Raw genomic sequence first — 15,047 nt, 5'->3', positions numbered from 1 at the left:
TTTAGTCCTAGCAGAATACAACTATATAAAGAATTTTCCAAGAAAATAATACAAAATATGAGATATGTCATGGCATTATCCTAAAATATTCAACAATAAAATTATGTAATATAAATATTGCTAATTAAAAAGCCATAATAAAAATAAACATAATCTAAGAGTACTAAGCCATGCTAAAATAAGTAGACTAATAAGGGAGTATTAAATACATGGCTAAACGCTAAAGAAAAAATAAAAATAGGTTATGCATTTTATCTAAATTATTGCAAAACAAAAAATAGATATTCAATATATTCTCGTTCGTAGTATTGAATTAAATTTCTTTTGTTAGCATTAATATTGATTTGATTTTGGTTTGGGCTTTTATTAGCACTATTTAATTTACTAATGTTAATGGCTATAAAACTTATTGGAACATTTAAAAGTTCTAAGTCCAACATTGAAATAATACCTCAAAAAATAAAAATATGAAATCTTTTAAGAAATATTTATAAATTACATCACAATAGGTATATTTATATATTAAATATATCTAAAATTTCTATATATGTAATGTCGGGTTAGTTTGGTTTTGGTTTGACTTTCTTTAGTTAAACCAAACCAAATCAGTTATGGTCGGATTTTTTTTCCAACACCAAACCAAATCAAACCAATTCATAGTTGGGTTTTTTTCTCGGTTTGACTCAGATTATCGGGTTTGTGCGATTTTTCGGTTTCCTTTGTACACCCTAGCATAAAATATTATCTCACAAAAAGATAACGAACTAACGAAGTAATATTCCTTAATCTAAGAGGTTAAGAGGTTCGATGGAATTAAATTTAAATATTTTTATCGTTCTAATTTTATTGTCCTCGATGGAACTTGTAATTAACTCCATATAATGTAGAAAAAGGAACAAGACTTAATTCCTAATTAACTGCCGGGTCAACGACGTGATTGCTGCTTGATCAACATTCAACACTGAAAGATTAACACATTAATAATTAATTAAAACCCCATTATTTGATTAGTTAAACACAGACTTTAATTTAACTGTAGATAAAAGCCAAAAATAAAGAAGAAAGTCCTTCACCTAACGTAGGATTGATTACTTCAGATTCCAAACTGCAAGTCTTTGTTCACATGATGCTAGGAAACAGCGCCAAATTTCAAAGTCAATTGTCAAAAATACCCCTCTCTTTCCTACCCCCTAAGGCCACAGAAGTTTCCATGTTTTGGACTAATTCAAAGTTCAAAATGAGGCAGCCATCAGTCATAGTAATTTTTTTTAAAAAAAGAATTTCTTACGACATTTTTTCTTGGAAATGTTTACTAAACGCGTTGATCAAGAAAAAAATGTTGTTGGGAGTTCATGAATAGAGAAGGAGAAACAGTCATAAGTCTTCCCAAAAAAAGAATCAAAATCTTTTCGGTGGTCTCCAGTCTTGAATTTCTACTGGTAAGACTTAAGTTGTAGACCACAAACACACCTTATATTGTAATTATTGTAATTTCTATCTCTCACTTCCATTCAGTTTTCATTCTCAAGAACCCAAAAAAGTTCTTATCAAGAAACAAATTTTGAGGGTTACAATCATCATTTGACACAGCTTTTGAGTACCCTTTAAGCCTAGGAGATATTTACTGGTAAGACTGAAGTTATAGACCAATACTCCTTGTATTGCAATTATTAGTATTGTATTTTTCACTTGCATTCAGTTTCCATTTCCAAGCTCTTTCCCCCTTTCCCAAAATAGAAAAGAGCAAGAAAGTTGATATTTTGGCTTTTGGTTATATCAAGAAACAAGTTTTTCTGGGGGTGTAATCATCAGCTGATTAGAACTGTTGAGCACCCTTTTTTGATAGAAACCTAGGAGTAAAGAAAGTCTCTGTCTTTTAATCAAGTTCTGCTTGATGGGAGTTTGAGATTAGGATTTAGGACTGGTTTAGCAAATATGGCAGCAATCTTGAAAAGTTTTTTCCCTGTTACTTCCTCAAAAAAGGAGGATAATGATGAAGAGTTTGATGTAGAATACTCTTTTGCTGAGGAGTATAGTGGTCCTCCAGTTAGTTATGACATTCCTCAGGTTGTTCCTGTTGATGTAAACCGGATTCCGACTGCCTCAGTTGTTGCCACGGCTACTATGTTAAATAGAAATTTATCACTGCCAGTTATTGAACCAATTGTCAAAAGTGATCACCAATTAGTCAAGAATCAGAAGTCAAAGGAGTCAGATTTAGGCTCTGTAGTAAGTTCTGTTTATGTTGATAATGGGGACTCTACCTTAGAATCAGAATATGTTGAGAGTGATCATGCCTATAGAGTATCAGATGGAATTGAAAGTTCTGGTACCTTAGGATTTTCTGACAGTCATGATCGCTCCCGTGAGCTTTCAGGAAGTTCGGATGTTGAGGATTTGGTAGATGAATGCAATGAAGAAGTAAGATTTGAGAATCATCCGAACCCTGCTGGCTTAGAATCCGATGAGCCAAATTTGAGCTCTTCAGATTTTTCCTCAGATTATGGTGATGAAGCTGATGTCAACCAAGGTAGTAGAACAACTGTTGTAAATTTCCATGAAATTCAATCAAGGGATGTTACTGCTTACAGTGATGATGAGGATCCAGGAATGTTTCTCGAAAAGCCATTTGTGAGCAGTGATTCAAACAAGTGTTGCCGGTGTCATAAAGGCAGTCGATTCACTGACAAGGAAGTATGCTTAGTTTGTGGTGCAAAGTATTGTATCAATTGTGTGTTGAGAGCAATGGGGGCAATGCCTGAAGGAAGAAAGTGTATTACTTGCATTGGTTATCGTATTAATGAATCAAAACGGGATTCATTAGGCAAGTGTTCTACAATGCTTAAGAGGCTGCTAAGTAAATGGCAAATGGATGAGATTGTGAAATTGGAAAAGTCATGTCAATCTAATCAGCTTCCACCCCATCTCGTGATCGTAAATGGTAAACATCTTTCCCTTAGAGAGTTGGTTGATTTGCAAAGCTGTGAGCATCCACCAAAGAAGTTGAAACCGGGGAAGTACTGGTATGATAAGGTGTCTGGATTCTGGGGAAAGGTGAGTGTTAGATCCTACTCTCCCTTTTTTTTTTTAACATCAAAACATTAATGCTGTTGTTTGCCTGATAATTTTTTGTTTGTTGCTTTGGCTAATAAAACAGGAAGGACACAAGCCTTGGCAGATAATTTCTCCCCAACTAAATGTTGGTGATCAAATTAAGAGAGATGCTAGCAAGGGAAACACAAATATTGTGATAAATAATCGGGAAATTACACAAGTAGAGCTGTTGATGTTGAAGGTTTGATTTCTAAACTAATTCAGTCTTCTGAAATTATGAATGCTCTACTCGTGGTTGGAGTTCTTAGCACGTTGTCAAATCATTTCAGATGGCAGGTATTAACTGTGAAGGAAGCATTTGCTTGTGGCTAAGTGCTGATGGATCTTGCCAAGAAGAGGGTATGAACAATGTGATTGGAAAATTATGGGAAAAGGTTGGTTTTCTATTCATCCATCCATTCACTTCTTTTAACCAGTTTACCTACTTTTTTCTCGTCTTATCTGATAATTGCGATCTTTTTACAGACTACACACAAGCTGTTTTGTTCTGCTTTGAGATTGCCAACTCCTCCTGTGTGTGCAAATTCATCAGGTGTAGAAGTTGGAAGTGGATTGGATGTAGGTGACTCGCGCAGTGCAGATAAGACAAAGCTGTATAAACTACTTCTTGCTGGCTGTGATCAATCGGGAACAAGTACTATGTTCAAACAGGTAATGTATTGATGGAACGAGTCACTTAGACAGAAGATGTTTCTTTGCTGGTCTAACACTATTCTCATCTCAGTGAGCTTCTCGGCATCTTAATATTCATTCAGATTCGCATATATAAATTGGTTACTTAAAAAGTTACGCTAGATGACGAGTAGAGTGCACGATGTGGTTACTAATGAAGTCAAAGCTTGCAACTGTTAGGTTATTACTGTTTGTAGTTTTCTCCTGGCTTATGCTAATAAGAACCCAGCTAGGAGTAATATATTTGATTTCATCTTTAGTTGTAATATGAAATGAAGATATGTGTTTTCTGATTAAATGCATTTATATCACTTAATATATATAAAGGTGAATAAATTTAGATAAAAAATGTTAATAAGATATGCCTTTGTTTCTATTTCAGGCCAAAATTATATATCACGTTCCTTTCTCAGAAGAAGAGCATCAGAATATTACATACACAATCCAAAGCAATTTGTACAGATATATTGCTATACTCCTCGAAGGGCGTGAAAGATTTGAAGAAGAGTATCGTCTTGAAATGAGGAGAAAACAGCTTGATGAACCTGGCCCTTCAGGTATCAAATTTTATACAGTTTTGTTCCTGACTTCCCGAATGAACTGACCTTTTTATTACCCTTGTCTCTAATTCGTAAGAAATGCCCTTGTGATTAATGGAGTATAATCATTTATCACACCCATGACAATGATTGCTGCTCTCTTCTGTCACCTGTTTCTCGGAACCCTTCCTTTGTCCATTTAAGCTTGCACTGCTTTTTGTACTATTGTTGAGGAATTGATAAGTCTGATATATGGAAATCTAAAGATATCGATGACAACGATTTAAAGACTGATGATATGTTGATTTAGTGCTGCTATGGTTATGTTATATACTATTCTGGATTTATTTCTTTCAGTTCTGAGACACAAATCATTCACATGATTGCACCAAGTGCTACTTTTTTTTAATCACAAAATGGTGTATAAAGAGTTAACTATTCTCATTACCCTGCTGTAAGATTATCGTTCCAATTGAGAAATCGTTTAATTTCACCAAGCATTAATATATTGAACTTAAGAATTGAGTTCTACATCTGGATTCTAAGTGTAATCTTTGCTAACAGTGCTTCCAGACCTGATTGAAGATGAGAATATCTATTCCATCAGCCCCAGACTGAAAAACTTCTCGGATTGGCTTCTTCAAGCTATGATGTTAGGAAATTTGGAGGTCATTTTTCCTGCTGCCACTCGAGAGTACGCAGCTGTAGTTGAGGAGTTGTGGAAACATAAAGCATTTCAAGCCACATATCAGCGGAGGAATGAGCTAGAAACGCTTCCAAGAGTTGCCAATTATTTCTTAGATCATGTAGGTTACTCTTTGTCCTTATTCGCCATTCTCAGTTAGGGATTGATAGAACTATGATTTTGTGTTCTTTTGTCGCCACCTTCAACTTATGAAATGAATGTCCTCGCTAGGCTGTTGAGATTTCAAAGGCAGACTACAACCCTTCCGATATGGATAAGTTATATGCTGAGGGCATTACTTCTTCCAATGGTGTCGCGTGCATGGAGTTTTCCTTCTCTAATCCATCTCAGCATAGCTACATGGAGGCCGTTGATCAGAATTCTTCCTCGATGAGGTAATCTCTCTCTCCAAGTTACATCTTTCAATTCCTACCTTCTATTGGTAGCTACATCGTAAGGACAATAGGGCAGGTGTTCGCTAAAGATCTGTCATGGCTGCCTATTTAATGGGAACAGCTTATTATCACTTGAAACAATCTGGTAGTTATGTGTATCAGATACATGACACTCATTATACAAACTTTTCAACAGTATTAGATGAGTAATGAGCATGCAGTCATTTATACTTGAGAGGTTGGTTAAGGACTTCTACATTTTTCAAGGAGCGGCTTCTTGATTCTTGGTTTATCATCAAGCTTTGAGAAGTTAGTTCTATTTTGTTTCATACCCAAAATCTACAATTGTGTTTGAGATTTGAGATGCCTTCCGTCAACTCATCTTGTTGCAAATGCAGGTACCAACTAATAAGAGTGCATGCGAATTGCGTAGGGAAAAACTGCAAGTGGTTGGAGATGTTTGAAGATGTTGACCTTCTTATCTTTTGTGTTTCCTTGACGGAGTACACCGAGTATTTGGAGGACAACGATGGAGTTTGCACAAACAAGATGATGGCGAGCAAGAAGCTGTTTGAAAATATCGTCAGTCATCCAGCTTTTGCCCGGAAACATTGCCTCTTACTATTAAACAAGTTTGACATACTAGAGGAAATCATCGAACAGGCTCCACTTTCTGAATGCGAGTGGTTTCAGGAATTCAATCCAGTGATCAGTCGTCATCCCAACAGCAACACCAGCAACAACAACCCGTCATTGGCTCAACGTGCTTATCATTACATAGCCATGAAGTTCAAACGACTATATAGTTCCATAACAGAGCGAAAGTTGTACGTCTCATCGCTAACTGCTTTGGAGGCTGATAGTGTTGATGAAGCTCTTAAATACAGTAGGGAAATTCTGAAGTGGGATGAAGAAAAGCATAAAGTAATGCGCGATTGGACGACAGAGAGTGCTGAGGCTAGCACAACTCTTGATGCCAGCATAACTACATAGTTTACTATCATTCTTTTGTTGAGTCCACTTTGCCTTGTGGCATTGTACATAGTTTTTAGAGGAGGAATTCACTTTTCTCGTATGTAGCTAATAAAAATGTAAATTTTTCTTGTGCAACAGAGATGAGGTTCCATTCTGCAATTTGCAGATACAATCTTGTAATAGGGAATTTTTCATTATATGAGATACCTATATTTTTATCTTCTATGTACACTGGAATTTATAGAATTCATCCGCTTATTTTTTCAAATAATTTCACAAACTAGAGATGGACAGAGGGTGAAATGAGAGATGATGAGTAAACACATGCTAAATGACAAATTTCTTAGCTCAGATACATTATAAGAACATCTATACATACTTCTATATCGATTGTTCTTGTTATAGATAAATGTTTAGATGTAGGGGCGTATGTACCTTATAATATGCTGTATCACGGAACTGGTCGAAATTTTTCACTTAATATTGATAATAAAATTGAAAATATTGGAGATACAAACAGAAAATAACACCTCTTGTCATTATAGTGTTCATTTGTCCATTACGACACTGGTTACGCAAAATTCTGTGTATGCCACTATTTACATGAACTACAATATCCTAAAATATATCCTTTCATTCCCTCTATATGACCAGGTGTGAAGCAACTTCACGATCCAATGAATTCCCATACATTTGTTGATTCACTTCCCTCAACAAAGAGAATTTCCAATATATTTCATGATTTTTCGGAGAAATTTATAGTATCCATCTATTAATGTTTTTCAAAATAATTCACAAACCAGAGTTGTTCAAGGGCTGAAGTTTGGATCATGAGTAAACAAAGGCTAAAAGATAAGAAAAGAATTCTTAGATCATATACATAACAAGAACATTTATACATAACTGGTACTAGTACAAAATAAGCTAATATTCTTTGATATATACTACAATTAGGTATCAATTAATACATCCAAAATGGTTTCAACAAGGAGCAAAACGGTCCATAAGCAAGAACACAGTTGATTCACACATTGTGTTTTCATTCTTGTTCTCTGCCATTGAAGAAGAAGAAGAAGAATTCTGGCTATTTTTGCTTTCTTCCATTTTGTCCCCCGAGTTTTTCTTCTTCTGGGATTTCAACATGAAAAGGCTTCTGGCTCTGACTTTTTCACTTAGCTTTGTAATCTCACACACACAAGCATCAACTACTGCTGCCATTTTCTTTTTTTAGGCAAAGTTTCTCTCTTTCTCTTTTTCTCTTTGCTTATGTAAGTAATCTTGAAAATATATAAAATTCAGATATGAAATTGAAAAGTGTAAAGGGTCTATTTATATAATATGAAATCAGAAGCATTGGTGGGGTAAGGGGATGGGCGGGTGGGGGTTGTACTGGTGGCGTTTAGTGGTGTTAAAAAAATCTATTGGCAGATGCCCCTAGATACATGGATTTAGTATAATTTATTAGAATATTCTCAACTTTTATACCTTATTTTGAGGGTATATGCAATACTTTTTATGAACATTCAAAGCCAGCTAACTCTGCTGATGTCAACAACACCACCAATCCAATAAAATCCCACAACTAGGATATGAGGTAACTCTGCAAATGTGAGTTTCACAAAATATAAACGGTTCTAAGTTCGAATATTGAGGATAGTAAATTAGCCATAAGCATAACATCAAGCAAAAATAATGTGGCCTGACCAGTTTTCGGAATGGTAATTGAAAAATAGCTATTGCTTATAGAGTCATTGAATAATAGCCACTGTTTTGCTGAAACACAGAAAATTCCATTATAATATGCTTGATTATGGAGCTCTTGCATATAAACTTCCAGCATATTATGTTGGAACTCCAGCACACAGAAAGTTCCAGCATAATATGCGTAATTATGAAACTCCGACATATAAACTTCCAGCATATTATAATAGAACTCCAGCCATTATAAAATTCCACCATATTGTGCTGGAAACTCATATGTAAAAATTCGAACTCCAGCATAGTATGCTGGAATATTTCCGGATTTTTAAGAGTATTTTTGTTCAGATTTTATCTTTATATGAAAAATGGCTAAATTTCAATTATTTTTTAAACTGTGACTATTTTTCAATTACCAGTTGTAAATAGCGCATTTGCATCTATACCCGCTTTTTGAATCACGTTTTAACTTGTGCCCACTTTGCAAAAAAATTTGCAAGCGTACCCACTTTTTCGCGTAACTTCAGCATATGGGGCTGAAGTAGCAAAGGTAATCACGCAAAACTTCAGCATTCTAGTAGACGGGACTGAAGTAGCAAGTATGTTGAACCAAGTGTGCTGAAGTTTTTGTTTGTAATTGCTGAACTTAATCATAGTAGCTGAAGTTTTGTTCTCTATTTGCTGAAGTTTTTGTTTGTAATTGCTGAAGTTTTTGTTTTTGTAACTTGTGAAGTTTTTGTTTTGTAACTGGCGAACTTCAGCTCTAGAGCTGAAGTTTTTGTTTTTGTAACTGACAAAGTTTTTGTTTTGTAACTAGCGAACTTCAGCTCTAGAGCTGAAGTTTTTGTTTGTAACTGGCGAACTTCAACTCTAGAGCTCTAGGGGGCATGTTGTACCCACACGAAGGAACTTAAAGCAACATTATCAGGAACCAAGAAACATCAACACATTACCAATCCAATCGATAACTGAAATCTCTAATTTCCGCCAGACTCAATTCACCAAACAACAATATAAAATTAATAATTAATTTCTCTTGTCCCATTTTCACATCAAAATTGTGCATAAGATTCAAGTTGCAAAACCAAGATAGAACCTTTACAGCTGAGGGTGTCGGCGAAAAGAAAAAAATGATTGAAAGGAGAAATAAGAAGAAGCAGATAGGGATGAACCTTACTTCTGGAAAAAAAGATAAAACTTTGAGGAGGAGAAGGGGAAGGAAAAAGGGGGCTGAAATTGTTTAGAAAGTGGGTACAAGTTAAAACTTTTTTAAAAAAATGGGTATAAGTTAAATGGGGACGACCAAATAGGGCGCCCCGTGCAATTTTTACTTGTAAATATGTCTATTTCTGATTTCTTTTTTCTTCCTAAAATCAATCTATCTATTGAAACTTTTCAAATGGATTATGGATTAAAAAAAACAGATTCACTACTCTCCGCTAATTCTCAATTGAGACATACTAGTTAACTGATTATTTTTTTCCAAAAAATCGAGCCAAATAATGTAATTATTACAAAGATCTGAAATGATAAAACATGGAAAAATTTGAGAAATTATAAAGAAGCTGACTAGTTAGTTTTTTGGCTTAGGACCACAAATGAATTCAAAGTTTTTTGTATTATTACGTAGAAAGAGAGTTGTAAATAGTAGACAAAACAGTGTTCAATTCTGGCCCAAAGAAACAAAGCATTTCTGCAGGCGCTGCTACTGGTATTGCCTTCAACCACGTGATTGGTGGGCTTTTAACTTTGTTTTTATTTTATTTATCTTTTGGAATTTTTAATTGAATTTAATTTTTTGAATTCTGAAAAACACGAAAACGAATAGAATCTTTAATGATACTGGGAATTTTCCCATCCAATTAGCCAATGCTACGCGTATTAGGTTACATTTAAATTATGTAACGGGCGAAAGTTAATTTTTTTTTGGGTAATAAATGTGAATATTACCGTAACAACCAAAACAATTTTTACATCCTACGAGCCTTTTGTGTCTGAATGGATCCAGACTCTAGATCTCCAAACAAAACAACATATCTAGTTACATAGCTTCTGAATCAACAACTCGCTTTTCCTAGCACTCTTTTTCCTGTACAATGTCTCCAATATGCCTACAATCTCTTTTCTAATTTGTTCATATACAAGGTCTATGTTTACATTTACTTTCCTAAAGATTTTCCAGTTTCTTGCTTGCCAAGTGTAGCACAGCATGGCACCCCATACAAAAACAACTATTTCCTTTTGGACTTGGCTCCATCATCTCCTTTTGATCCATTTAATCATCTCACTTGGTTCCCTGTTGTGAATTTTGATGCCTATCCAACTGCTCAGTTTATTCCTTAGGTGTGCTATCCACTTGCATTGTCCAAAGGGATGTGTCTGTGTCTCCACCTGTATCTTGATCACACAGGCACTGCATTCTTACCTTGGTTAGCAGTTTGTTTTGACATGCCAGTCATACTATAAATCTCTATTTAGGAAGCATAACTGTGCTCCATATTAGCTTAACTTCCCTTACTTTAGCTAGAGGCCCCAACATATGTTGATAACTTCTAGACATGGAGCATTCTCCTGTTTTGGACAACAAATATTTATCTCCTTGATACCATCCTGCCATTTGAACTATGAGGGAGTTCAATTTCTTCCAATACCAGCTGCAGTCTCATGTTGGAGTGTGTTCCCATATGCTTTCCTCGTCCTTCATGTATATACTATTAACCCATTTTACCCGTAGAATGTCTTTCTTTCTAGCTAATTGCCATAATAATTTTACCAATAATAACATTGTTCCATTTACATCAGCCTTTGATGTTTAAACCTCCATACTACTGTGGAATGCAAACCCTGTCACATGCTACAAGGTTAACCTTCCTTTTGTACTCAGTTTTTCCCCATAGGAAGTCTCTGCATTTCTTATCAATTTGCTTTACTACACTTTGATGCAATATGAACACTACACTCCAGAAGTTGTATATAGAGAACAAAATTGCCATTATAATTTGCAATCTCCCAGCATATGACAATTGCCTTATATAAGCAGTGATTTTGATTTTGATCTTATCAACTAATTGCTTGTAATCCATCTTGTTCCACTTCCTTGTAGCAAGTGGGAGGCTTAAGTACTTTATAGGAAAAGTCCCTAAAGTGAACCCTATTATATTAAGCATATTTTGCTTTGTAATTCATCTACCCCTGCTACAAACATGCTAGACATATCCAAATTAGTCTCCAACCCTGTAACATCACTGAAATATTGTAAGGCCTCCATCACTCTAGCTACAGATTTCAGATTTCCTTTACAGAATATCATAAGATTATCTGCAAATACCAAATGTGTTAACCTTATTTTCTTGCACATGGGGTGATATAGGAAGTCATGGAGGGAGATCACTAATCTTACTAAGTACCCTTGAAAGATATTCCATTACTAGAACAAATAGGAGGGGTGAGATAAGATCCCTGTAACGACCCGTCGTTTTGAGCTTTTGCACTTGGCTCGCCAGTTCTCGGGCATGACTTGCCCCGTGTGATGAATTATGATTTATGTAAATCGTTGGTTTTGGTTTCCAGGGTAATCGGAATGAATTTGGAAGAAAAAAGTTCTCAATTGAAGCTTGAAATTTGAAAGGTTTGACTTGTTTGTATATGATCTCGGATCAGAATTTTTATGATTTGGTTAGCTCTGTTAGGTGATTTGGGGCTTAGGAGCTTGATCGGGATGCATTTTGGAAGTCCGTTGAAGGTTTAGGCTTGAATTGGCGAAATTGAGATTTCGGCGTTTTCTGGTCGATAGGCGAGATTTTGTTATAGAGGTCGAAATGAAATTCCGGAAGTTGCAGTAATCCTGATGTGTCATTTGCGACGTGTGTACAAAATTTTAGGTCATTCGGATGTGGTTTGACTGGGGTTTTGATCAAATGTGTAATTTAGAAGATTTTGGGATTCTTAGGCTTGAATCCGATGCAAATTTGGAATTTTGATGTTGTTTTGAGTGTTCCGAAGGTGGTAACAAGTTTGAATGATGTTATGGGATATGTTGGCATGTTTTGTTGAGGTCCCGAGGGCCTCAGGTGAGTTTCGGATGGTCAACCAGACCATTTCATGCCTTAGAGAATTACAGAATTACAAGTTCAACTGTTGCAGAAATTCCTTCTCTGCGATCGCATAGGTGTTCCTGCGATCGCATAGAAGCTTTTGGAGGGAGCAGTCCATTTGTTCTTTGCGTTCGCATAAGTGGAGATACGATCGCATAGTGTGGTGAAATTGTTGATCGCGAACGCGTAGAGAAGGTCGCATTCACATAGAGTAGAGTGGACCTGGGGTCTTAGTTAGAATTTGTTCATTGCGAACGTGGAGGGTTGTCCGCGATCGCGTAGAGTAATATGGCAGAGCATTGTGTTCGTAGGGCTTGTATTGCGTTCGCATAGGGTAAATTTTGAGAGCTGAGTTTTTGTGTTTCGCGATCGCGAAGTTTTCCCCACGATCACAAAAAGAAAAATATGCCTGGGTTGAATGCTTTTAAACTCGTCTTATCCACGAGGAGTGGGCTTATTTCCTCCATAGTTGGTCATTTGGGGAGATTTTTGAAGGATATTGAAGAGGGATTCAAGAAGAATCGTTGGGAGGTAAGATTTTCGGACTTAAAACTCAATTATTATGTGAATTCCACCTAGAAAATCATGAAATCTAAGCCTAAAATTGAGAACCTATGGCTTGAAATTGGAGACCAAACATTTGGGATTTGAAGAGTCATTTGTGGATGGATTTTGATGTTCTTGCTATGTATAAACTCGTGAGAGGATGAGGATTCCATTGATGTTAATTTTGTCGGATTTCGAAACGTGGGCTCGGGGCCGGGTTGGAGCAACTTCATGATTTTTGATGCAAATTGGATATTTTCGAGTGGGCTTTGTTTCCTTAGCATATTTTAATAGTTATGTACTGATTGTGGCTAGATTTGGAGCATATGGAGGTCGATTTGTGGGGGAAAAGACATCGCGGGCTAGAGTTTGGACCGGATCGAGGTAAGTAATGATTGTAAATATCGTCCTGAGGGTTTGAAACCCCGGATTACACATCGTGGTGTTACTTTGAGGTGACGCACACGCTAGATAACGAGCGTAGAATTGTGAACCGTTGGAGATTATGACTTGGTCAGCCCCGTACGATTGTTAAGTCGCGTATTTTATTTGAAATCTTATGATATTCCATGTTCCAAAGATTTATATTACATTTTGGGTTGTATGCCATGTTTTAGGCCTTGTGCCGACCTGCAGAGACCCTTAGAGGCATTTTCACTCTTTTTCCTCACTCTATTTGTTTTGAAAGTATTTCCTCAGTCATGTTTTACCTGTTATTGTTTAAATCTGGTTTTATCACTTTACTTCTTAAAATGTGAAAACTGTTTGGGCTGAGTTTCCTATTTTACTGATGGTCCGAGTGATTGTGAGGTTGATGACTGAGATAGACCGAGGGTCTGATTATAAGGTTGATGACTGAGATAGACCGAGGGTCTGATTGTGAGGGTATTGACTGAGATAGACCGAGGGTCTGATTGTGAGGGTAATGACTGAGATAAACCAAAGGTCTGATAGTGAGGTTAATGACTGAGAGAGACCGAGGGCCTGGTTGTAAGGATTATATATTTATGGATCGGGTTGCACGCCACAGCAATATATATATATATATATATATATATATGGATCGGGCCGCACGCCGCAACGATATGTTGGATCAGGCTGCATGCCACAACGATATAGCGCTTGGGCTGTAGGAGCCCCTCCGGAGTCTGCACACCCCTAGTGAGTGGCGTCGACGAGATATATGGATCGGGCTATACGCCGCAGCGATATACGGATCGGGATGCACGCCACAACGGTTACTATATGATACCTATTAAGTGTGAGTGTTGAGTGTGAGCGCTGATTGGTAAGAGTTGAGTCACGAGTGGCTGAGAGGCTCGCCCGAGGGGCTATATATATATATATATATATATATATATATATACAGGTACATGAGTGATATTTTTCATGAGGGGCCTGGTTATGAACTTACTGTTTTTCACTCCTCCTTAAAGTGAGTTTTTATCGAATATGTGAATTTAATTACTGCTTTCACTCATCTTTAGATCGAGCCTCTATTGAAAATGTTGAACAAATGTTTTAAATAATCTTTCATTCAAGCTGAAGTTTTTAAGTTATGAAATGGGTACAAATTTCTATTTTTGCCCGAGGGGCTGTATACGAACTACGTTTTGTCCGAGGGGCCTATTATAGTTTTCATCTCTTTTATTATAAATGGTATTGAACCCCTACTGGAGCTGTTGGAAAGCATTTTCAAATGATTTTTACCAAAAAATGGATTTTAAAATGAGACGATTGACTCGTCTTTGGATTTGCAAGCCTGTTGTGCTTATTGAGTTATCATAAATGTGGATTCATTGTTTCCTACCGCTCAGTCTTTATTTACTCTTATTACTTACTAGGTTGGAGTACTCACATTACTCCCTACACCTCGTATGCAGATTCAGGCATTTCGGAACCCGGTAGCGGGTGTTGATTGCTCAGACGCGGAGTCATCAGAGTTAGCAAGGTGCACATACGACGTTCGCAGCACCGCTTCCTTCTTCTTATTTTGATTACTGTATTTAGTACATTTTTAGACCCTTGTTGTATTCAGACCTTGGTAGATGCTCATGACTAGTGACACCCTGATGTCGGGCTTGCATAATTATTCTGCACTTTTCTTTTTGATGTTCATTATGAGGTTATCGGTTTATAAATGGTGTAAAAACAACTTTTATTGAAAAATGGTTGATTTGGGAACTGTGTCGGCTGGCCTTGTCTTCAGAGAGGCGCCATCACGACCGGGTCCGGTTTGGGGTCGTGACAAGTTGGTATCAGAGTCTAGGTTACATAGGTCTCATGAGTCATGAGCAGGTTTAGTAGAGTCTCGCGGATAGGTACGGAG

The 15,047-nt window shown here is 36.6% G+C and overlaps 1 protein-coding gene across 1 annotated transcript; it reads left to right on the top strand.

The window, feature by feature from the left end:
* The first annotated feature begins 1,273 nt into the window (after positions 1-1,273).
* Positions 1,274-6,603, top strand: LOC104240391 (extra-large guanine nucleotide-binding protein 1-like). The gene is made up of 8 exons (XM_009795234.2): positions 1,274-3,054; positions 3,158-3,295; positions 3,384-3,488; positions 3,580-3,765; positions 4,169-4,343; positions 4,890-5,131; positions 5,242-5,405; positions 5,804-6,603. The coding sequence occupies exons 1-8, from the start codon at positions 1,936-1,938 to the stop codon at positions 6,396-6,398; spliced, it is 2,724 nt and encodes a 907-aa protein (XP_009793536.1). The 5' UTR covers positions 1,274-1,935; the 3' UTR covers positions 6,399-6,603.
* The last annotated feature ends 8,444 nt before the right edge of the window (positions 6,604-15,047 follow it).

This window comes from Nicotiana sylvestris, chromosome 1 (genome assembly GCF_000393655.2).
Source record: "Nicotiana sylvestris chromosome 1, ASM39365v2, whole genome shotgun sequence".
NCBI classification, from domain to species: domain Eukaryota; kingdom Viridiplantae; phylum Streptophyta; class Magnoliopsida; order Solanales; family Solanaceae; genus Nicotiana; species Nicotiana sylvestris.
Note: the sequence above shows the minus strand (reverse complement) of the source record. Positions and strands in the feature narration are given on the sequence as shown.

Bases quoted from the DNA above. Each gene is read 5' to 3' on its own strand.
- LOC104240391 (XM_009795234.2), top strand. From the start codon at position 1,936: ATGGCAGCAATCTTGAAAAGTTTTTTCCCTGTTACTTCCTCAAAAAAG. The intron at 3,296-3,383 runs GTTTGATTTCTA...AAATCATTTCAG, and splicing joins TAGAGCTGTTGATGTTGAAG to ATGGCAGGTATTAACTGTGA. The intron at 4,344-4,889 runs GTATCAAATTTT...CTTTGCTAACAG, and splicing joins TGATGAACCTGGCCCTTCAG to TGCTTCCAGACCTGATTGAA.